The sequence below is a fragment of the Epinephelus lanceolatus genome, chromosome 2, assembly GCF_041903045.1.
Source record: "Epinephelus lanceolatus isolate andai-2023 chromosome 2, ASM4190304v1, whole genome shotgun sequence".
Taxonomy (NCBI): Eukaryota; Metazoa; Chordata; class Actinopteri; order Perciformes; family Serranidae; genus Epinephelus; species Epinephelus lanceolatus.
This window is the reverse complement of record NC_135735.1, coordinates 22,984,012-23,009,575: the sequence shown is the minus strand read 5'-3', so window position 1 is coordinate 23,009,575 and position 25,564 is coordinate 22,984,012. Positions and strand designations below refer to the sequence as shown.

General features: G+C 41.5%; 1 protein-coding gene across 14 annotated transcripts in view; it reads right to left on the bottom strand.

Annotated features, from left to right (window-relative positions):
* sox6 (SRY-box transcription factor 6) overlaps positions 1-25,564 on the bottom strand; it is a 145,382-nt gene that overhangs the window by 55,269 nt on the left and 64,549 nt on the right. For all 14 annotated transcript variants that reach the window (XM_033628437.2, XM_033628438.2, XM_033628439.2 and 11 more), the window contains 3 exons: positions 16,269-16,358; positions 4,724-4,896; positions 2,948-3,016 (listed from right to left, as the gene is read on the bottom strand). In XM_033628437.2, the coding sequence (XP_033484328.2) occupies positions 2,948-3,016; positions 4,724-4,896; positions 16,269-16,358 (332 nt within the window). The remainder of the gene's footprint in view (positions 1-2,947; positions 3,017-4,723; positions 4,897-16,268; positions 16,359-25,564) is intronic.

The window sequence follows — 25,564 nt, the reverse complement described above, 5'->3', positions numbered from 1 at the left end:
GCGGCTTCTCATCCATTAGGAGCAGGAGAAAGTGGGCGTGATTATGAAACAGAAAGCCATGAAGAGGAAACTCAAATAATGCCTAGTATGCCTGAGTGAAAAACAGAACAGTGTGCTCATTATTATTTTCTTCTCTCCCGGTGCCCACACACAGACTCAGAGAAATAAGGAACTTAGCAGATAAAGCAGTTCTCTGCTAATATATATGTTTAATTGTCACATGTGTCTTGGTGGCGTTTCAAATTTTCAGCTAAATCAACTCAAGAGTTAATCTCATCCTGGGATTGAATTAGTGCCAAAACGATTTCAACAGCGAGGATGGACTGAAGGAATACAAACAAGCTGAGGGGAAAACACACAAAGCCTTGAGCTTTAACTTTTGATAAGCCCCTAACACTGCAATCAAAACATCTGCTATCTTAAAACAAGTGACATTGTAATCCCGAAGGACAAAGACTAAATCTCTATCCCTCTCTTGTAGGAATGATGGGAAAGGATAAAAAGAGAGATGGCTATTCAAAAGGGAGGCTTGATTAAACTGCATGGTGCAGACCTCACTAACTAAACCTATAAAACGACACACTTCTGACGGATTCCCTTAGGTCCACGTGCAAAAACCCCTTGAAAGAACACATATAGTGTGCTAACAACAGTCTCCGCTTGCAGTTCCCATGGTTTTATTGTTTGGACAGTTTACAGTGTCCACTGATGTGATCGGTTACATCATCAATACGAGACCTTAGCTCAGGCTCTCTCTTGGTTTTCTCCCTGAAGCCAAAACAGAAGGACTTTGATGGCCGCTGGGGTCTCCAATAAAGTTTAGTGCTCTCCATTCTAACAGCAGAGTAACTCAATCCCCCAACACTGCTCACCACTTTGCTTAAAGTCTGTGACATACAGGCTGGAGGCTTGTTTACAGAACTAATTAAGTCAAAGCTGCTATATATTAAAATGTCCAGGGCATTTTTAAGAGGCAGCAGTAACAAAAACAGAGTGGCAAAAATGCTTCACTAACTTGCCCCTGACTCTTTTATCTGCTCTCTTTCCTACTTGAGAGGAGTATCCATCACCACACTGGATACTAGAAGAAACTAGGTTAGGGATAGAGAACATATTCTGCTTTAAAGGACTCATTATTGGATAAACAATGTTGCACAAGATCAAACTTATTTGAAATATTGAGAGCAATCCCTGTTTGTTCTTGGGTGGCGTTTTCTCTCTGCATCATGCAGCCAGCACAGGCTGATGGGCAGTGGAACAGATGGTCTGACCATGGGACTCTTTTGTTTAATTGTGGATGTGGCTTTTTTTTTTCTTTTTTTTTTTTTTTTATCGGGGAAGATCTGTAGCACATTTGGTCAAGGGAGAAGCTGGCTGACTGGGCTCTGCAAGAAAGGACTTTACTTGTATCTCTGTTCAAGTGTTTGAAATGGATATTTAGAAGTGTGTTCCCATACACACTCAACCCCCCCACCCTCTCTCAAAACTATGCATCAAGGGGAATTTTCAGGTATCATTTGCCTTTAACTTTGTGATGAAAGCAAGGGCCTTTAAAAGTGAGATGCATTAGGGCTGTGCCCTTATGCTCAATGAGCATAAGTAAAGGGTCCTCCATGATATGAGTAATACTAGCCCCTCAGTCGTGTATAAAGTACTTCATTTGAGAGTGTTTTCTAGACAGAGTGTCGCGCTCTGTGCTTCTCTTCAGCGGAATTATTTTTCTAATAGACTGTCCACTGTTGAAGTGAAAGGTCCAGGCGTGTGGCTTCGCGAGAACATGTTGACAGTACGGCCTTTCTCTCGCAAAGAGCTCTTGGAAGAGGCATTTCGATGTCCTGGCAGTAAATCTGGTATTTGCGCTAACTTATGTTTGAAACCAGAAGTTTGCTTTGCCTAAGTGTATACTAAGGACAGCCTGTGTACGATGCCCCATTAGGAGAAACTGCTCTTGAGCAAAAAATAACAAACAAACAAATAGTATCGCTTTCAGGGAGCGCTAAAAGGTGCTGGGGGAACAATTTGTTAGACATAAATGTTTGAAGAGTTAGAAGAAAGGGAGAATGAAAGGATAAGACAGGGAGTCATCAGTAAGAAGAACAAGGAGAGGAGGAGGAGGAGGTGAACGGAGAAGGATGTGCCTGACACTGAGCACACCCAGCAGGATAACGCTAGCTTCACACAGGCAGCCAGGCTCACAGCCTTGACCACTGCCAGCGACCATCCCTGGATAACCCTGTGCTGTCTGACCATGTCCAGCTACATGCTGCCTGGGTGGTCTTTCACTGCTGCACTCACAAACAGACAAACACTAATGAGAATGTCTCACATGAGGTGCATAGGTCAAAAACTAGAGCACCACATTAATATAGGAACTACAAGGACATAAAGCATAACGCTAGCTGCACAGCATAATGACAATGTGAGTTTCAGTAACTCTTGTGTTTGGTGAAAACATGCCACATTGCCCTTCTGAGACCGGCTTGCTTCAGAGGCATTTACCAGCCTCTTTCATGTCCCCCACCTCCAGGCTCTTCTCCATCAACAGGACTCATTAGCCGTTGTTACCCCGCACCCCCTCCCTTCTTTTTTTTGTTCATTAAGATGTGCTAATTATTCTTCTCCATATTTTAAAGCCCTCCCGATTACCAACAGGCAATTAACATTTGATGAGAGTGATGAATGTTAGTGTGACACAAAAATTAAAGATAAAAAGACAAGACATTTTTTAAAATAGAAAGACAGGGATGAGAAGGAGAGGCTAACAGAAGTTATTTACTTTAATGTCTGATTGTATTGATTGCTGCTATTAAATCCAGATGTGTGGCTCGTAATGACAGCAGTGGTGACTGCACCGAGAAGAAGAAACTGTTTTTGGTAGTCAGCATGGAAGAAGTGAGAGTAGTAAGCTGCTGAGTGTTAGAGGGCCGACAGAAACACTTTCACTGACCTGGATCTGTTGCTGGAGGAGGTTGATTTTGTGCTGCTGCTGCAGAAGCTGCTGCTGTTGTCTTGCAATCTGGTTAGAAACAGAAGTGAAGAGGGGAAATTAGATGATTCCTGGTTAAACTGACATAAAGAGGAGTAGGAAGTTGAATCATGTGATACTTTCGTTCTCTTATTTCCTCTCAGTTACATTATGTAGGAACTGAGCTGCAACTGACAGTACAACAACAGAGATCCTAAATGCCACAGTGTATTCAGATTTGTTAAAACTGAGGTAACAATAAAAGGGAGAAAGCAGTGGATTAATAACGTAGAATAATACTACATTTATTTTTTCTTTTTACAGAATGTAGTTTTATAAACCAAACTGATGCAAAATCTGATCTAAAACCAAGATAAAACAAACTATTTTCAACTGCACAGTCAAAATTAGTGGCGAAAGAGAATAAATGATTCAAAGGACAGACGAACGTGGCTATGACGGAGATAACTGGTGCAGCAGTGTACGGGTGACAGAGGTCCCTGCCGCCCCTGAGTGACGAGCAGCCACACCGCAATCCTTCTAATCCCAGCAGTCCCCCTTTTCTACATGCCCACTTCATTGAGCATGACAACCTAGTTTTAAGTGTCATTTAATTTTCATTTTTAAATATAATTACAAAGTGTTCACTGTAAGATATCGGTCGTCTGCAAATGTGTCAAGATTAATTTGTGCTGGCTTCCTCACGAGTGTCAACAGTTAATTACTGTGTTGCATCTTGATGGCTTGATGACATTCTGGCTCTCAGCGGGCTCCCTCTCTCTCTCTCTCTCTCTCTCTTCCATTTTATTAATATTCTTCCATTTTGAAATAAGATCAAATAAATATATATATATATATATATATATATATATATATATATATCTCAGAATCGCTGTTCATTTGTGCTGCAATATCCACAAAGCCTGAATGTAGTTTGCAAATAAACATCATTGATTGAAAAAGAAATCAATACTGTTAATGTATTATTAGTGTACTATGACCAAATGCATCACTCCAAGGTATATGGTCTATCTCTTCATTTACCACAGGAAGGTCTGAGAGTGTGCTGAGAAAACTCTGAGTGAACTCCGTGCTGATAATTGACTCATAGCCATTAGGGTGGCTGGTGATAATAAAAGTGTCGCCCGTGTGGATAGTTTGTGTCCTTATTTCTTCCCAGACATTAACACACTTCATGGCCTCTGCTAATTTGCTGATTTGTACAATATGGCTCATTGGCCTGATTTGTGCTGCAAATCTAATGCCAAGCTTGTTCTAATAGGAGTCGATTTATAAGATATAGAGGACTTCCATATTTAATATAACGTTTAATTCACACATTCCCTCTCATTTGTTAGTACAAGTCATAATAACATTTTTCCTTCCACGCAGCATAAATGCGGGCGAGAGAGCATGACCGAAATGTCTGAGGTAATATAGAATATAACATCTCTTAAATCTAATATTATTCCAAATTCCTACCAAGGAGCGGGATTTTATTGGCACATTTCAGGCATGAAATTTAATATGAAATAGAGAGTCAAGTGACAGTTTGTTAAAAATGTATTTAATGGGGTTTATTATGGAGACGAAATGGGAAATAGAGTAAACAAGATTAAAGGAGGAAGGGAAATTAAGAGAGAAAGAAAGACGGAAAAGAAAAATGGAATACAGTGAGGGGGTACAAAGGCTGTTACCTAGGGTGCAAAGAGAGACAAATAGAGAATGAGGTGAGAAAAGGAAACAGTGAGCAGTTACCTGCTCCTGCTGCTGACGAGCTAACTCCATTTGCTGCCTCTGTTTTTCCATCTGTGAGGCGGCGAGCTTCTTCTGTTCATCGTGGGCAGCCAGAAGCTGCTCTCGCAGGCTGATCAGCTGGGTGATCATTGTGGAGAGCTGGTGTTCCTTTTCTGCCAGGCTCTCTGGAGTACCTAGTGAGGGGAGGAGAGAAGGAGGGAGCAATGTCAGGAGTGAAAGGGATAAACACAAGGTGGAGAGCCTGTGTCATAAACACACATACAGGTATGTGTTATGCATACCTTAAAAAAACAGCACAGCACAGAAGGTTTCATAGTGGCGAAATAACCAGAGTGGAGGCTTTGGTTGAATAAAAAAAAAAACCTGCAGAAGGCCTTGGTTGTTACACATCATTAAATATAGAAAAGTGACCATGCTGCACGCCGATCATCATATTGTGCCATAGTGCCGCACACAATATATCGTACAAAGAAAACCACACAGGCAGCAACCAACTGCAGTGAATTCACCACAAAGTGTTAAGGTCACACACAGCCTGCAGTTATCTATTTACTGTAGCTAGTGTTCGCAGCTTTCACAGGAAGAAAGGGAAGGAATTGTTCCCAGCCTATAGACAAAGAGCTGCAGGAAGCTGTCAAACTGAGATGGCAGCATATACTACCAGGGGTGAATATAAAGAAAGAGTTGAGAGTGAGTGTTCGCCTCAAAACTACACAAGTTTTTGTATCATGTGGCCATTCCAGTCACCCATACGAGGAGGAAGTCCTTACAGACTGCTGAAAGGATTGTTTAAAGTCATCAAGAAAAATGTTTACACACCACAAATATGCTCTGAATGCACCGTGACAATCATCAGTAAAGGGAAAACCTAACAATACGCTCTTTATAGTATTATCTGTGTAGCTACGGTATGCGTACTTGAAAATGAAAAGCAATGACAGACCAATAGGCTCACTCCTCTCTCCACAGTCATATGTCCGCACTGTGTGTGTGATAGAGAGAGCGGCTCCGCTGCACTGCTCTCTCCCTCCGCCTAATCAATGCTAAGTGATCCTACCATTGACTTACACCGCCAACATAATTGCCAGTGAGAGGCTAGACAGTAACTCACTCTCCTCCCACTGCACTCCTGTGTGACAAGCTGATCGGGGGAGAACATACAAAAAAAGAGATGGGAAAAACCGACAGAAGAGACAGAGAGAGGGGATAAAAGCATAGAGATCCAGATAACAGTACAGTGAAGTCTGGCCTGGGGCCAGCAGGAGCTGAATTCTTTCCTGGGTGTCTTCCTCTCGTCTCTGGCCACATCTGTCTTGAGTTTCTCCGAGAGCTCCCAGGGGCCCTCTCCACTCAAACTATTTTAATTTGACTAAACACCTGATTTATTTTATCTCTCCGATGAGGAAAGCCGTTTGTCTTAATAGGGCTTGTCAACCTCCAGAACCCATTCAGGGCAATTTACTGGCAGGCTTGTCTGAACCTCGGTTCGCCTCGCTCTGCCTCCGCTGCCTGCTGCAATGGAAGAGAGCTGCAATTCTCCATTTATCCTCCTAACGAAAAAAAAAAAACACCTAAAAGCAGCTATTCATTGGGCCTGCGTGCAGTTTCCAAGGCCTGAATTGACTTCTTATTCACCCGACTACACTTGTTGTGAATGGCTTATCTGTAAAATTGATACAATCAGCACCAATTTTATTAACCTTTGGCTGTGTCCATGAAGGAGCTGCCTTTTACAGGTCACTAGCAAGATGCATCAGTCGTTGTCACAATAAATCACGGCTATCAATACCGTAGTTGGACTATAGGGGGGGAGGGGGGCGGAAGAAGGAAATAAAGAAAGAAAAGAAAGAGAAAATCTTCATCCAGATGATCAAGATGATGGCCATCAAGCCTCGGGGCTGACATAGATGACCTTGAGTTGGGAACCAAACATCTGGACTCAATGATGCCCTCTCAGCCTGCCTAATTGCACATTTCTGATGATCACTCACTAGTTTCAGAGTGTCAACACTGTGGGGAAAAAAAAACATAAAATTGCTAAAATGGAATAACTGGAATGTACAGTGCATATATTTTAATGTTTGTGTGTGTGAATGTGCAGGGGGAGTGGTGCTAAGGGTCCACAGAGGGATCTGATGGAACAGTCTGAGAGTGGAGAGCTCAGTCCTGCCCGGACACCAAAAGAATACTAACAGAGGGCCCATTGTTTTGATGTTGAGCTGAATTGTAGGAAGTCTAAACTGCCCTCTGTACTGCAGTTTGGGCATTGCTAATTTTAATCTCAATTATTCAACACTTCTGGTCTTATTTGTCTTGTCTAATGCTGAAATATCAGCAAAAGTTGTTTGGATTCATGGTGAATGCTGAAGACATCTTCTATCTAAATACCTACATATGAAAAAATTTCACCTTCAAGACTGTACAAAGCTCAGAAAATCCGGCGCATGTGTTTTTTGTTGGCTGGTTAGTGTAAAAATCTCTTTCTTCCTGCTTTAAATTATGGATCAGCTTTAAAATGCAGATAAAACTTTTATTGGGTGGTGCAGAAGAGGAGAGTCGTGGTCTGTGTCTGACCAGCCCGCTGACAAAAGAGGCCGTTTCCTGCATATTGCATGGCTTTTAACAGCGGTGGGGCTGGGGTCTGCCCGTTAACATGTCTCCTCACATTGCGCTTCCGATGGCAGACAGACAGCCCAGAGATGCCTTGGCGCTACATAAACCCCAGCAGTCGGCCCAGACCTAACATGTTGTGACATCCTCCTGTTAGACGACTGAAGCTCAGTAGCACAATACCAGCCCGACACAGGAAGAGGATCCCAGGAGTGAATGGTCAAGCTGTGCTGGCACTTTTCTTGTTTTTTTTTTTTGTTTGTTTTTTGTTTTGTCTCCTCAGGCCACAGTGTTAACTTCAGAGATGCTAGAATGACACATAGGAGGAGGAGACGGTAAAGCGGTGTTGTTCAGTTTCAACCCATTCACCGTTTACCTTTTGAGATTCCTGCCTCTTTTAAACGTCACAAAGTAGGGCAGAAAACATCAACGACGGGTGACTAAATAAATGATAAGAGGAAAACAAGCAGAGCCATGGTTGCTTGGGGAGGGATGGGGGTATTTGAGCCTTGGGGTCTTTGGATAAAAGGCACTTTGTAGGGGTGCGATTTGTTCTGTCCAATACCCACATCTCCCTCTCTCTTGGCTCCCTCCTCTCTGCTCTAATCAAGCAGTCTCTAATTTGGGTTCCAAGTCCAGTACCGGGGAAAAAGAAGGAGGCTTGTTACTTTGAAGAGTCCCGAGTGAATAACACAGATAAAAGATTCAGGCACAAAAAAAGAAGAAAAGCGAGGGAGGGTGAGGGTGAAAAGGGGGAAAATCACAAGGCACCCTATTCTCTTCCCTTCCTTTGGTTGAGACAGCTGAGCCATTATGACCAGATCTGAATTGAGTTTTTTAGCGCCAGAAGACTGGAATTTCTTTGTCCCTCTATCAGTCAGCTATTGTGGATGCTTCCATATGCTGCGAGCCCATCCTAAGTAAATTAAGACTTGTCTAAATGCTCCGATTGTACCAAGCTGTACCCACAGACCGCGCATAGCTTGAATGCCTTGCGTGCTGAGGCTCTCTCTTTCTGCTCTCTCCTGAAGTGCGTGTGAATGTAGACATGAGTGTGCACAGATGTGTGCTGCGTGCTGCTCCAATCGATAAAAGGTACATGCCTCAGAGTAAATGCGCACGTGTGTGAACTCTGCGGTCATCTGACCCTTTGTCCATTCTTTCTGTGGAAAACACAAAGAGTCAATTGAGTCGCAGCAAATGGCATCTATTGGTACCTTCTTTAGTGTTCAAAATAGAAAGATTTTCCTGCCCGCAGACCTCTCTTAAAAACCATAAAACTGCTTCAACAAAAGCACGAAGCCAGCCTTTGTGCCAAATTCACTTTTAAAATATTGAATGTGACCTAAACATTTTATCTTTTCGCCAAAAATAAAAGTCATAGTAGGAATCTAGACTGGTGGAAAACCAAGCTAGGATAACAAGAGCTAGTTTTATGGCACCCCTTTGCTTTTAACTACTACGTACACTTGTTCAGCAACGCTACAAGGCCATATGTGTTTCAAGTAATATGGTGTTAACGCGTCTCCGTGCCCTACAACCAAGACAATATGAGCAACAGCTGTTTTACCTGGCTTGCTGCCTCTGCCATGATATAAAAGCTGTTAATCTTGCCAATAAAACCCCATTAACAAGCATGAGCAATGACTCACAAGCACATGTCATCTTCTGGCAGCAAGGATCCTCGGTCCCTCCACTTTCCTATATGGTACGAGGAGCTGCCCATCATCTTGTTAAAAGAAGTCAGATCTCAAATTTTGTGAAACCACTTAAACTTGTGTGCTTGAGAGACTCGTACAGCTTTTTACTTGCTAATGGCCGTCTGGTATTACAAGTTCTTACAGTATATCTATATGTCTATCTGTATGTGTGCGTGCATATACGTGAGTATCGACAGATGTGTTTTTAGGACACTTTTATGGAATCAAAATCATTTAAATGGCTCAGCAGAAGATTTTTTTTAAAAATAAATGCCGTGATTGGGATATGGAGAGGTTATTAATAAAAGCACACTTCATCTACTGTGGTTTTGCTGTTCATGCTGAACACTGATGGAGACTAATATTTTGATGATAGAGGAAGCCTCACTCTTCAGTATAATTATGCTAATGTAAAAGCTCCAGCACTTCACTGTCTATCCATGACACTGGACAAGGTACTTCATCAAAGCCAAGATAGCGGCTCGACCTGAGCACATTACTCCAAGGGGAATGCCAGTGACCCTGAAATTCACTCTGAAGACAAAAAAATAAATAACTCGGCACAGAAACTTTACTTCTGGTCTGTCAGTCATTGAATACATCATTCTTTGGCGCTATAATACAGAGAGAGACAAACCAGAGATCCTGGTGCCACTCAGGGTGTGGTATGTATGCAAGGCAGGATATAGCAAAGATTACAAGAAAACAAAGATTGTCTCCGATGCTTCTATTCATCTCCTGTGGACTTCATGGAGATGAGTCTGACCCCCGTGCCCTTAAAATAGAAAAGTGTTCAAGGTCTCTCTCATACAAAGCGCTTAAAGCAAGACAGTGATCAAGGCAACAGCTTACTGTCTGCAAAACCTTGGAAGTGAATTAGGAGTTAGATGTTATCTCATTCTTTTCACAGGTCTATTCATTGGTCTTACCTATGCAGCTGATCATTAACCTTTTAAACCCTAAGCGAGATTTGTTCAGATGTGTAAATATCAGTATATGAAGAGTAAATGAAGATGGCACACAGCACAAATGAAATATTTTGAGGTTCGCCTGGGTTTAATCCGAATCGCAAGTGACAGAGTGAAATAGCTGAACAGGAAGCAAAGACATCTGAGACCACTACATTTACAAAGTATATAAACCTGCTCAGTTCTCAAGCTGTTGAGATCATTGTCATCTTTGAACTACTTATCTCTATACTGAAAGTTATATAGACGTCCTTTAGAAGACTTCATTTTCTGTTTAAAGTCGTTTTCTGGCGATATTTGTACTCCTTGTACGTATTTGTGTAAGTGAAGCTGCCCATAGCTGATCAGTATTTGATTCCCACCTTTAAAAACTCTAAACTGAAGTAAGAGCTGTGTGACTGATAATGGTCTGTGTGGAAATAAATAGTGGAACTAGAGTGGTTTTAAAAGGAAAAATAAGTCAGAATTTATTAGTGCTATAATGCATGACTTTTCTTTAAAGTCCAGGTAAAATAAAATCTAATTTCTTTCTTAACACATGCATATTAGAAATTACTCATTAAAAAAAATTAAAAAAAGACTGGAACATACAAAGCACTGGATTGTGGTGTTGGACCGTTTTCGTGTCCAGGATTTTTTGGGCTGATCTGAAATCATGGCTTGACAACACATTGGAGCCATTATTAGCATAACCAATTCCCTACTATGAAAAAATAGCGTTAGAGCACAAAGCATCAGTGTCGTTTTGTTCGGTTCACCCAATGTGTAAGCGGCAAGTTTGTTCTGCTCCAGAAGCTCTTTTAGCTCCTTCAGTCTAATAAATAAATGAAAAAACAATTCTATTAAATGCCAGTCTTATAAAACACAAGCAAAGTTACTGTCACTGACATAGCCTCAGTCTTTCAGCCCGAATCGGCTACCTGCCGGCTAGCAGTTACCGCTCACTGATGTGCTAGCGTGCTTTGTGCTAACGTTAGCTGCTGGTTGAAACCTAATTTTACATACTTGCCGATTTATTTAATGATTCAAATTTGCCCTGGTGGTCCATAAAAACAGTACAAAAGACATGCGCATCCTAATGTCCAGTAGAGTGGGTGCTGGACCAAAGAAATGTCTGGCAAAGTAAAAAACAAACAAATGATAATTTCAATGGTTGGCCTGACTATTTGTATATATGTTTACATTGTAATGCATTCTGCTGCTGATTAGCAGCAACTGTGACATATCAATTTGTGTTTTTTGACGTATGTATGGCGGCCACTTAACTAAATCATTTTGTAATATTGTATATATGTATATACGTGGGATTTAAAATGTGTCCAGGCTGATATTTTCCCTTATATATTATCAAAAGTAGTTTTAGAACAATATTGGAGTAAAAGGGTACATTTTTTTTTTTTCTTGATTTATTTTTATTATGAATATGGACTACATGTGTGGAATGTCACATGACTGACTCAGGCAGCACTACGGGTATTTAAGATGGCGATTTTCTGTCATGTATCAGAAGTCTGAGGAGGAGCTGAGCAGTGTGACTCGAACTATTGTTCTGCATTAAAATCCCTCTAAACGGGAGCTACTTGGTGTGCGGACTTATTTAGTTTTTAATTTGGTGGTTAACATATTTCTGTGACATGACAAAAGTAAAAGTATAATGTGATGTCAAGAAAAAAACAAAACTAAACCTCCCTTGGCTATTTTGCATGCACTTTTGAGATGGTCCCTAAAAGTCAGATGATGTGTATACTGGTTTCACAGCACACCGTGGTATGAAATCTGACAGTTATCATACAATGTACATTTGTTATCTGTTGTATTGAAAAGAAAATGCAACTGGATGGAAAATCTCACCTTTATTTATTTTTTCAGAATGGAAACTTTTTTAAGTATAATAAAGCGTTGGTTCAGCCGAAAAAAACCCTCTGTTTTCTTTCATTTAAAGGTCATTGTAAGGGATAATAATTGTGTAATACCATATGCTGTGAAACCATGATACTTTCTGAGACAGTTATCGTACCCTGAAAATCTCACACTGTTACAGCACTAATCTTAACAATGTATCATGTATGTATAATACAACCTCAGTATAAACACAGGTCAGCCCTTCAGCAGCTTTTCATGGCTCTGAGGAAGACTGCTATTTGCTTTGCTGAGGGAAAGCTCATTAATATTTCAGGGGAGTGTCCTTTTATAAATGACAGTTGTGTTTTTGTCAGCTCTGTATAGGTTTTCAATTCTCTTCAAATAACAAACAAGAGTAATACGCTTGTTTCCATGAAATGTATTCTACATCTTTAACAGTGAGTTAGTGAAACACACCATGACAGAAGACTGGAATATGATTCAAAACACAAACAGGCAACTTTATCCCTATCGCACACACACACACACACGAGCACAGCACTTCCCTTTTTACCTCCATTGCCACAAGCTAAATTCCTCAATTCATTAGAGGAGAAAAACACGCAGTCCAACACTCTCATACATTCATCTGGCAAATGTGGCCTGAGGAATAATGATTTACTGTGGCTCATATTTCACCTGAGTGCACAGGGCAAACAGTTGACTGAAGTGTTGTGGAGAAAATGCTAACTGAGGCATTTTTGACTGGAGCAACTGGACAGATACTGTTTTGTGCTGTTTGTGTGAATGGTTTTGTATGTTTGGGTAAATATAATATACATAATATTTATATATAGCGTGTTGTAAAAACACAATTCTTTTACTGCTTGTTCCTAAAGCTATATGAGCCGGGGTCACTGGGAAATGTGTGCACAGATATTGTGCCGTGCATCTCCAGCGGCATCAAAACCTCCCTTTATGGAAGCCATTAGGAATAAAGTTACATTTTAAAGTGAATAATCATGTTTTGAAGCGAACCCACTCGGCTGAACAATATGGGCTCTGTGTTCACACAGTGGACTCCTTTCTGTCTGTGCAGGAGTAAAGCCAGCACAGGTAGGGCCAGCATCAAATCAGTCTCAGCTGCCGCCCTGCCCTGCCCTGTGTTCTCCTCCTAAAGAGCTTCCACTTATCTGCCTGCCACAGGACTGTCTGTGTGCACTCGACCACTGTCATGTTGACACCATTCTCAAATTGATTGTGACAGTGCAAGAGCCCCGATTTTTCTGCTTCAGAATTCAAGCTGCCATTTCAACGCCAGTGTACAATGTTAAGCTTTTTTCTTCTTATTTTAATTTTTTTTTTTTTTTTTTTTTCAAATTCCAAGAGAATGAATACAGCTTGTGTTCCAATTTAGTAACCACATATTTTCCTTCAGTTTGAGTAAATGCTCAAGCATTTTGGTTTTTTTTTTTTTTTTTTTTCTCCCAACGGGGGTCCGGGAAACTGGCACTCAGCAGGGAAACTTAAACAGCTCTGTTGAGTATGAGGCTCAAAGACCCTGCACATAGCGAGCATGCAACAGAGAGCAACCTTATCTGCCTCAGGACACTGTGTACTATATGTGTGTGCATTTGACACAATCCGTGAATGTATATATATATATATATATATATATACACACACACACACACACACACACACACACAGTGCAATAATGTATGGGATTATAAATGTCCTAAATCATGTAAAGAATGGGGGCTTTGCTTTTTTTTCCCCTAGAGAAAACTCTTTGAGGTATATAATTGTAAATGTCAAGTCTAAGTATCCACGTCTAAAATCTTTTTCTCTCTCTACCTCTTGCACTCCTCCTTCCACCTTGCCTCCTATTATCTGCTACTTTTTGTGGTTTGGAGCCCTTCCAGCCGGCCTCCTTTTCTTGCTCTGTGGTTTTGTTCAGGAGATTTCATCTCCCTCCTTCATCGTTCCTGCAGATTGACAGCTAAGCTCAGGTATGAAAACAAACAGTTAGCTCTGGAATTGACTGGTGAAAAGAAATCCGCCACTAATGCTCCTTCGCAAACTCTCCTTTTTGCCTGCCCCTGTTGATGCTAAGCCCTAACAGCATACAAGAAAAGGCAGATGGAGATTTGAGATCATTAACCCTTAATAACACCATTCTACATGTCTGGCTTAAGCACACTGCCTCTGCTGGATTATTGCACTTGTTTCTACCGACTCCAGAACCCAAAAAATGTCTTTACCTCGGAAGCAGCGCATTATGTCGGCAAACACCCACCTGACAATGAGCTATAATTATAGATGTGTCATCTGTAAGAGGTAAATGGTTGGTTGGGTTTGCAGACCTTGAAAGCAAATCTCTGATGTTGTTGATACTATTGTTTTGTTTGTTTACTGTACGTGCATGTTCACCTCAACAGGATAAAGTATTCAGGGCATGTTTGAACACAACTGCAGTAAAAGAATGTCTTTCTTCTCATGGGTAAAAGCCTCAGGTCAAATTCTGTCACACCCTATTGTTTTTTCATCGTTATTTGTTTTCTAAGCGCGAGATTAAATTATTTCCTTACCAGTCAGATTCCACCACTTGCCTCTGTGAAAAAAACACAATTACTTGTCTTTCAAGGTTTTGATGGAACAATGTAAAAAGGTAGCCTATAGGTGCTCGGTATAATTGGTCGAGGAATTGGTGAGCGATCAGCATAGAACGCACAAGGCCACTCTGCCAGTAGGTACTGTAGTCTTTATTTGCACGTCAGCCTTTATTCTCAATTCTTCCTTTCATTCATTTAAAACCTACAGGCATGTTTGCCTTTTGTACTGATTTTAACCTAACAATTAATGGAGCCTCTGATTCATCATAACACTTTAGATCTTAATCATAAGGTGTTTTCTGCAAGGTACCTTTGTGTTTTAATTAGGCGGACCTTGTGCGTCTCCAACCCTGGGCTTCTTTTTAATTGCCCGTATTTACATCAGGCAGACATCAAACGCAGAGAGAGAGACATTTGTAAGGGGGAGCACAAAGCAGCCCTTTGAAATGTCTACAGTCATATGAAATGGCATGCTAATTAAAAATCTAAGGCTGCCACTGTGATAGGAGAAGCATTTATATTGGTAACTGTGGTGTATAGACTGTCTCCATAACTCATCAACAGACAGAGGCCATAGTGTTTATTATCAGACTCCCTACCTGTTTACAGACCACCAAGTAACCTTCCCGTTCCCATTCATCAAACAGAAGAAATGCCCTGCCTGTAATTTAACAGACCAGCTTTCAAAAGGCTAAATCATTTTAAACATTTTACCCAGTGCACTTTGATCTACAGTGGCGTACAGTTTACTAGGGCAGGTACAATGAGTTTACAAAGCAGTGATTTATCCCTCGGTTCATTAAGGTTATTGCCAATGAATATACTTATTAGAACATTCAGCAGCCTTTTTTCCTCTCCTATGTAATTCTGCAATTCTCTCTAAGTGTAATTCAATAATTAAAACCAAGCATGAGTTGTATTTATGTATGTCACCCGTGTTTTATAAAAAGAAACAATTAAGCAAATGATCAAAATCACCTACACAGCAGTAAAATTAGCCCTCTTGTCAATGGTTTGTTCATGAAATGTTAATAAAAAAAACATTTAAGTGCTATATTAAGAGTTAAGATATAATATAATGAGTGGAGTTCAGGAGCCAGTGGCAGCCTGGTGTTATCAGCCAGCTGGTATTGTGCTTCCCTGCGCTGTATAAACACACCAGCTCTCAGTAACAGTCAGTGCTAAGGACTGAGCGGCGGCCCTGCACATCCTCGGCCCACCTTCACCCTGTCATAAACAGAGATTTTGGGGGAGTGCTGAGTTGCGCATTGCCGTGCCGCACTTGATACGCCGCGCAGGGCGTTCACTGTCCAACTCCGAGACATTCCACTCAAACGCAGGCTCAGCGAGGAGACGACTCTGTGCGTCACCGCACCGTCTCCCCTCGTCTCTTAAACGGCTTCTCTCCTCTCAGCTCAGCCGTGCTCTGTTTACATCAAGCACACTTTGGGTTCAACAATTACCAGAGCGGCATGAACGCGCTGCATGTGCCAGAGCGGGGTAGCTGGGCTCAGGGCCGTCTGAAGGGACAACAACAATAAACCGCTGACAAGCACAGAGGGCCTCAGAATGAGTCTAAATGGGCTGGAATTTTGAAGACAGCACTTTGGACAGAGCCGGGCATTCCAACAAAAGATAAGGGAGGAGAGAAATGAACGAGGAGGGCAGCCAAAGGCCTTTGTTTTATTTCAGAGTACAAGGCTGTTTCTGAGATTATACAGTACATAGATTATGTATGTCTGATAGGAATGAGGGACTTGTTAACACGGCTTAAAGCGGTGTTTGTGTGTTGCGGTGCTTGTAGTCCTACCTTTTACTTCTGCCAACAGTTCACTGGTGTTGAGCCTCTCCATCTTCTCTTTCCAGTCTTTAGAAAGAAGTTTCTCCATGCATGAGGAATCTGAAAAAGAAGAAAGAAATTTAGAGTAATCGGAATGAAAAAATAAATTTAGCACTGCTCATTAGAAAATGTTTTTTATGATAGTGGTTTCTATTTTTTTAGTTTTTCGGATGGTTTAAATCTCCGAATCTATTCACTTAAATGAATATTAAAGAAAGTCAGAGTATCAGATGAAAGAGAGGTGTTTTATTTGATGGTATTGCACGTTGAAACATTAAAAGAGACTCAGCCTGACAGCTGAGTGATGAGCTAAGGGCGGAGTGAGGAGGGGAGCAGGCATTGTGGGGATAGTGTAAGGGCAGAGACACACATTAAGTGGGAGGCAAGGAGCTAGACTGGCTACGTCCGAGCGTTCACATAGCTGCCAATGATGAAAACAATTAACATTTGTCCAGCAGACAATGAATCAGAGGAGGAATGGCTGCAATCTGCCATGCTGTCGCTGGGGTAGCTGATAAAGAACACACTGGGCCGGCTGACCCAGGCCTCCACCATCCCTGCACTGCTTAGGGGTCAGCCTGTTCCCATCAAACACCAGCAGCACAAGCATGCCTCCACCCCTCCACCTTGAGACACTGTCTCCACACACTGCCTCCAATCTGAACCAGCTCGAGACATGCAGCGTCCAGTCCTGTCGAGTCTTATTAAACAAGCAGCGGTCTTGTACAGCCAAATTCTAGGAGAACAATTAATGTACTGAAAACAGCTGTGCTTCTATAGAAACTGTCCTCAGGTTTCATGCAGCGCCTGAGGATGATGTAATTTGTAAAACGGTGTTTCTTTAGATTTGGAGCAAAATGTAAAACCGAAGCAGACACACTAATTTTTACCACAAAGCTCCAGGGCACCGTAATGAACAGTCTAACCACATATCCAACAATGGATCGTTTATGAACGCACCTTTAGCAACAAAAGGACGCAGTTCAGAAGCATGTTAATGTTTCAAATTATGCCACATGGGAGGTTTGTCTCAGTCTAATGTAATGTGTTTTTGACTCCAAGTTACACATAATGTGAAACAGGGAGACAATATTCCGGACTCTTACCCCGTTATCTTCCTTGGAATCAAACACAGAGGAGATTTATGCAGTTTAGAATGTATACAAGTGTTGTTTCCTTTTATCCGTCTGTAACATCTCTCCCAAAAACCAAACACTGTTGTTCCCTCTGACAAACACACCGACTTCACAGGAACTGGGAGTAACGGGGGGTCAGTAGTTCTTGTGGCCTTGTTTAAGGATGGCTTTCAGAGAGATCAAGCAGAGTGACCATTTTGTTTGATTGTCCACTTCCTCCAATGTGATGGGGGTCGACAGGACATCTTCAGCTCAGGGTCATTATAACATTACTTCTGCTTTATTGACTTTCCAATTCCCAACTCACAGTTTGTTCCCTTGACCCTAGGAGAGGGAGAGAGAAAAGGTTGCGTGTGTTGTGTGTGTGTGCGTGTTTGTGTTTGTTAACTCCCTCCATGGCACAAAGATCACAGATCTTAAAACAGGGGTTAAGGGCAGGGGGGGGAGTAGAAGAGCTCAACTCTTTCTTCCCTGCGCCTCACCCCTGGGTGAGACCGCTTCCTCTCCTGGAACAACAAACTCCCCTCAAATCATAATCCATCCAACATCAGCGCATGACATTTTCTCCCCTAAAGCATAGAAAAGGCTTATTTTATAAGTGGTGTAAAGGGGAATTAAACAAACACAGTGAGCATATGTTAATATGAACACATATGCTCTCTCTCACACACATACGTAAACACACACACACACACACACACTTTCATCACAGATGCTGCTCCAGCACTTGATCATTAAGGAATGCACCAACTGTTGGAGATAATGTGGTGCCAGCTTCCATTCTACTCCAGTCCTCCCCCTCCTTTCCACCTCCCTCCCAGGAGAAGTGCCGCTCCCTCACTTCTCCATCCCCTCCGCCGGGCCAGACACGACCTGCCAAGTCCTCCGACAGGAGAGACTACAGCTGGAATGCACCGCTGTCCTCCCTGCCTTCCACCTGGGAGAGGTGAATAATGACCTGGATTAGTCTATAAAATAACTCTCAAACATCTTTCAGTGTTCGAACAGCGTGGACAAAACAGGCAACCAAAAATGGTTTTGGTGAAAGCGGAGCAACTTTTTTTGCGCAGGCGTGCTCGAGGAAAACAGTAAATGAGTCAGATGTCTGGCTTTTTTCAACGCACCCTTCCACAGCCTATTTTTCAGAAGAATTTCGATTAATAAGAGGAATGCTATTTGAGTTTCTAAAATGCCTGTCTGTTTTTTTCTGCAGAAAAATATACATGCCAATGGAAACACTGGTTAGTATCAACATAATAATTACTGTCAGGTTATGACAGAGAATGTAATAAAAAAAATTGGATACTCTTTTCACGGTAAAATAACAAATTATTTCTAATAAAAGATTCACACTTCACTGATATCACTGAATATCAAATGGTGGTGAAATTGAAAAGCAAACATGATTATTCAAGACGGTTAGAGCCGAACTTCTGAAAACTTCTGTGTAAAGAAGACTTTGCTGCTCTTGTCCTTTCAAAGTAGGACATCACATACTGGGGAATTAGCTTAAACAAGAGAAGAGTCCAGTGAGTTTATTTTTATTTTCCTATGGGGGCTCTTAAATCTCTCGCACCCCCACCCCTTCCATTTCTTTCCCTCCCTCTCTCGAGATAAAATGCTCTGTGGCTGGGGAGCAGGCCATTCAGCTGGGATGAGAATGGAATGAAAACAATAGCCCTTATCAGGCTCTTATTTACATTTTCCCAGCGTCCCTGCAGAAGACAGCTTGGCTTGTCACCAAGCCCAGATCGCCCCACTGGACCCAGACCAACTTCCTCCAGCCCCAGCGATTCCAATGGTCCCTATGGACCCTCGCCTGGCACAGACCCCCTCCACTCTGCAGCGAGCACAGATAGCAACATACAAGACAAAACTATTGGAGTGTGTGTCCAAGACGTGTTCCCATTGAGAGGGGAATGGTTTCTGGACTACTAAGCCCGTCTGGGTCTCATTGTCTCTTCTCTGGGGCTGGGGCTGTATAGCTGGAAAAATGCCCTGAACCCTTTCCCGAGATTTTTTAAGCAGTTCCAAGTGGCACTCAGAAGAGAGTGAATAGTCAGCGCTGATTTAAAACTGCCAAATTCAATATGTTTATCTCCTATCAGCGCTGTCATCTCTGGTATACAGCTTCCCTGTGCAGGTATTCTGTGATCTTATTGATGTGGGTGAACAGGCGCAGGGATTGAGACACCTACAGCCCAGATGAGTTGGCTAGATTAGGCTACAGCTTCTTTTTTTTCTTTTTACTGTATTAAAAACAAAGCTAATGATCCTCATAAATCTCAACAAAGGAATGTTTCTAGGTTGATGTGTGACATAAACAAAGCTTTCAGCACCTGGCAGTCAGTGCTGCCAGAATATCATGTTCAGTATAAACCACAGAAGTGAAGCTAAGAGGCAGGTTAACATTAACTGTCTGTCCTGACACCGACTGACTCCCTGACAGTCTTGCAGGAGAAAAAAAAAAATCTCTCCCTCTCATATTTCATACAGCACGCCCTCGCTGTTGTTACTCCCTGTGTTTTAATGCAACATTTAATAATCTGAATTTGCTTTTTTATTGTTCACACACATTTTATTAAATTGAGTGCTAGTTAGCTATAAATGCCTGTGGGCTGAGGAGCGAAGGTAGGGGAAAGTTGTTTGCTAATTTATGTTTTTATGGCCGCTCTAAACAGAGCAGCTCATTCAAACGATCAGTGCAAACTGCAGAAAAGCTCAAACCACTGAGTGCAACACCAAACAGACACAAAACACAAACAAATCAAATCCTGTCACTTTCTAAATGCATCGGACAGCAATAAAGCACATCTTAATAATTCATTACTAATTTTCAAATGGCTCGCCAGATTGCCATGGAGATAGGAAGACGTCCAGTGTGTATATTTAAGTTAGCAAATACCAGCGCTGCATGGGCAAAAAAGGCCATCTTCACTTTTACATAGCAGTGTTTTCAAAAGGTCTAATCGACTAAATTTGCTGAAAACACTCCATCATGTTTCAAAAGGCTGCGACTGCCTCAAAGCACAAAAATGGTTTGTTACAACATGCAGCAGTTGGGTTTTTTATTACTCTGTGTTGTCAGCAATGAAATCGTTTCAACTGTCTGCCACCGCATTCTGAGCCTCTCTGTGTGCACTATTCTCCCGGGACGAAAGATGATACTTGTGTTTGAGTGTTTGTTGTGTTGAAAAGCCGTTGGCAGAGAAAAGAGGGCTATCTAGGAGAGTCAAATTAGCCATAAGTCATGGATAACAGAGTAAGAGACCTCCCCTTTAGCACTGGCCTTGTATATCAGTTGTCCCAGCCTCAAGGGGAAGCGTGTAATTACCAAATCAATGATCAACTGACACTGACCATATAAATAATTTTCCCCACAGAATGCAGAGAGCGGCCCATACAGTGAGGCAAATGGGGAAACAATGCTATTTGCAGCGAGGAGGAGGAGCGGAGGAACAGAGGAAACAGGGTTTGGAGTGTCTAAACAAGCTTCAGCTTGAACGGAGCACATTTTTTACAATTTGTCATAATTAAGTTATCAAAACAGCCTCCTCAGAATGCAGGTGTCAGGAAAATGTATGAACTGCAACAACAAAACCGAGGCATGCACCATTTTAAAAATAGAGAGTGACATGAAATAAAACACAAATAATTTGTTGCTGCAATAATAGCACAAAAATATCCCAGCCTTAAGACTACATTAGGGGGAAAACCTGTTTACTGTAAAAAGTAATGTGACTTCATGATACTGTATAACAGAAAAACACTTTTTTACCAACTGTATAAAATATATATAACATATCTAATTAGTTTAAAATATATCCGGGTATAAAAAGGCTGCAGAGAGCTTTACAAATGGTGGGAACCACATCCTACAAGCTCAAAGGTCCAGTGAAGTAAGGCACAAGATAAAGAATATCCACTGTTAATTAGTTTGACGATTGCACAAACCACTGTTATTTTGCAGTGATTCATAAGGTCATAAATTATGCATTTAATTCATCCTCTATATGATAGCAGTGCCTTTAATTTACTTCATTATATTGATTGTGTCATGTGATTACTCGTGTAAAAACTGTTTCTGAGTCTTAAATAGCTTTTTTAAAACGCTCTCAAATGTCACTCCTTCATTCAGCGTTAGATACACTATATTTCTTTAATTGAGGCATAAATTTCTATCGCAGAGATAAAACTCTCAGAATGTCAGTCAGACAATGATAGGCTGACGTCTAATTTCCCATCCACCCTGCACTGCACGGGAAACAAATCAAAAGTCGAGGTTGATAAAAAAGAAAATGACTGTGACACACTCCAAGGAGTCCTTTGAATATCTTAATCACAGACACACTAAAAACAAGACCCCATCATCACACCAAATAAAACATAATAATTACAAGAGGCAGGCAGGGAAGTGAAATGCAGAGAGAAAACATGTTTTTGTCATTCAGCCGGTAGTCCCTGAGACAACAGCTGTTGGATGCTGCAAATACTCCTGAAGTCTCCATAATCATGGCGTTATTGAAGTGAGGACAAAAAGGGCACTAATTGCAAGGGAGCAATCGGAACGCAATAGGTTACACACCCGGGTGATGCCGCACAATGCAAACGCTAAAGAGGGAGCTGGGGGGGAAAAAACATTCTGAGCACAACAGTGCGTTGTCGCTCATTTTCAGGCAATTACCTTTCCTCGTTGTCAACAGTTTTAATAACCTCTACCATTTTCAGACTTTTTTGGTGCAGTTAGATGATTCCAGCTTTTTAATATGTAATCACTAAGGCTGGCATGCATAAATAAAAAGGTCCAGACATGTCAGTGTATTGTGGAGCACCTGCACCTCGTGGTGGGCTTGCTTTAACTGACACCTATTCATTATTCCACTTGGTGAACATCTCTGTTAGTCACCTTTAGACTATCCTGTTTGGTCATGTAAACAGTTGCTATAAATATATATTATAGGTAACCTGGGTGAGATGGGACTCATCTGAGGTTCTGACAAATCTCTGCTCCCATACTTCCTTCTTTATACACTTGCTGCCTCATTTCCTTCTGTCCTAAATTCCTTACTTCTACTATATCTTCTTTATCTCAATGTGATGACATCATATATCACCTGCATAAATTGGCAACATTGCTCATGTACACAAGGAGCTGTAGGTCAGTTGTAGTTTTTCCTGATAAGCTAAAGGTCTTAGGAATCTGATTAGCTGCATTGAAGAAGCTGAACTCAGGGCTGATACTGGATCAGCAGTCTTTTACATAGGTGCATTAGCCTGACATCGCCAGACCAAATCACAAATGCAAGTTAGTCTGGAAACTCTATTTTGTTTTTTGTTTTTTTTAATTACCAAGCAGCCATATATAATAAGGCATCTGGATGGAACTGAGAAAATCAGAGCAACGAAATGTGTTGACGCGCTGAGCAGCGGACAAATGTAAACAGACGACACGGCCCTATGAGGCTAACTGCAGACACCATGCTAACACTGAAACTGATAAAATGTCTTCCAAGTTTTTTGACTGTCCAGCCACATATGTTATAGGGAGAGAAAGTGGTAATGTATTTATTAAATATTTGCTCATAGTGTAATTTTTATGCCTAAAATCCATGATTAATGATTTGACCCATGACCCCCAAAATGCACTAAAACTGTACTTACTGCTGCCTTTGCATCACCTTAAGCAACTGTATGGATAGTACAAAGGCAAAGTGCCGCAACTACAACTTTACTTTATCTTTTTAAATATGAGGAAAACTATTTTTTTTTTCTGACTAGATTCAGTCTTAATTTGTTGGGTTCATAGATGTGTTTTAAAAGCAGAAACTGAAAATTTTAAGTAACTTTTAATTATTATTTTGTTGTAATATTTACTTCATCTGGTTTGACCTAAATTAGGATTACTTGACATCATCATTTTCGTCACTAATCTTGCTATGGTCTTTGTCGTGTTATCAGTTCTTTTGCCACTGGCATCATCCTCATTCTCATATTCACCATCTGTGTAATATGATTAGTGTGATTTTTTTCCTTGGCCTAGTGGAATCTGAAATCTTTTCACACCCTGTTTTCTCTCAAAGAGAACAAGATTGAACCAGAAAAAATTGTCACAAGATGAAACCGATAGCCAGGGGTTTCATTTCAATTAAACTCAATTACTCTCAAAATTGCAGTCAGAATGGTTCGTCTTTGTAGGGCAATACAGCATGCAGAGATAAGCTGTGATGGTATAGCATCAATACGTTTGTCAGCAAGTGTTGCCGTTTTTGCCATCGAGATTTGAAAATATTGTTTCAACAGTAAGTTCCACATCTGCTGCAGCCATCTTGGTTTTTCGAAAATGCCTCAACGGCGCCCCTTATTACTAAGCTAGGTTTTGCTTGCTGTAGTGACGTCCTTTTTGCAAAGCTCTGCAAGTTGTCAGTCATTGCCTGAAACACACCCCACATTGGAGTAACGGTTGTGATTGGCCTGCCTTGGACCAGGTCAGCTGGAAATCTTTCTGAATGGAAGAAGGACCAGATGCATCAGCCAAAGCAGACAGGGAGATTTGTTTGGTTCTCAGGTTAGGTTAACATAGTCTGTAGTCAAGGAGTAGGTTTAATTGAATGGTTTATTTTCCGGTGCCCCGTTTCTAACCTAACCTAACCTCTTTGATGTTTGGCGAACATGTAGAGGTTAATTAAAAAATTTGAATTCTATTCATTGTATTTATCCCATTAACAACTGAAGGTTGCGAAGTTAAGTGGGCTGTAAGACCTCGACACATGCAAGCACAGGTTAAAAACGTTACACACCGTCTAATTCTACGGATGAAAGTTAGATGCAATTTGTGGGTAACTTTTTAATTATTTTAGCTTTTTCCTCAGGTAGCAGAAAAAAGAGAAAATGCTGGCCTATGTATCCCTCACCTTTATCTGCACCGACCACCGTGTTAATCCCCCAGTGTTGACCTGCCCATTCTGAGAAGCCGTATACACACACAGCACACTGACCTCTCTAAATAGGACACGTGTCTATCAAGCATATATGAATTAACCATCCCCAAGAGGCTTCACCTCCTGAGCTGAGCAGCATGTGACCTCTCCCAATCCATTTTACTGCGGCACTCTGTGGCAATCAGGCTTGAATTATTAAAGTGAGCAGTGAGCAATGATCAATTCATTGCGGCCCTTGCTCGTAGACTGCCCGGCCGTACTTCAGCAGAAATGACATTGAGAACACTTGAGTATGCTTCCAGACAATGCACATAAATGTGAAATATGTCAGACCCAATATGTCAATAATCATAACTGTACAGGCTGAGGCCATGTCCAGGGTAATCCTACAGAAATGCTGTTAGGTGACTGTGGGGTTCAGCAGGTTTCGGAGCAGCGATTCCTAACAGATGTTTTCTTGAGGGAAAGAGTGGGAGAAGTTGAGGGGCAGACAAGAGGCTAGTGTGCTGCACGCTGAGAGGTGCATTCACCCGCCGCTGTACCTTGAAACAAGCCTTTAATGTTTGTAATAAATATTCTGTGCATATTTTTTAACATATCTTAAGGTAACACTACTGAAGATTTGTAGGCCTAGGCTGCAAGAAGAATCAAAGACAAATTGCAGCCTTTGCCCCCCCCCCTTATCTACACAAATTAGAGAGTGGAAAAACAAAAGCAAAGAAGTTGAAAAAGAGAGAAAAGATTGCAGGGAAGTATGCAACTCAAGGAACCTGGAAGTAGGAGGAGGGCAAGGAAAAAAAATCCAATCAAAACTTCGTGAGGAGCAGATGAGGAGCCAAGATAAACCAGTACTCAGAGCCCCCAAAACTGCAATCTCCCCTTAAGCCGGAGAGTGGCAGCTGGCAGAACAGCTGGTGAATAGGATTAATGTCAGAAGAATGAAATAAAACTCAACATATGTCCGAGCCTGAGGTGTTGGGACTGTGCGTGATTGTGCCCCCGATGGATGCCATGTGTGCATCTGGAAGGAGCTGCTGTGTTGCTCCGCTCTCTACCCCACAAGGTCACTTTTAAGAACTAGGACCATTAAATGCTTGGATAGCAAAATGAACTTTTCATTCCCTCTCCTCTCCCCTCCTTCGCTTTAAAGTCTCTATTTGGGCAGCAGAGGGAGTCTATTGAACACAGTTAT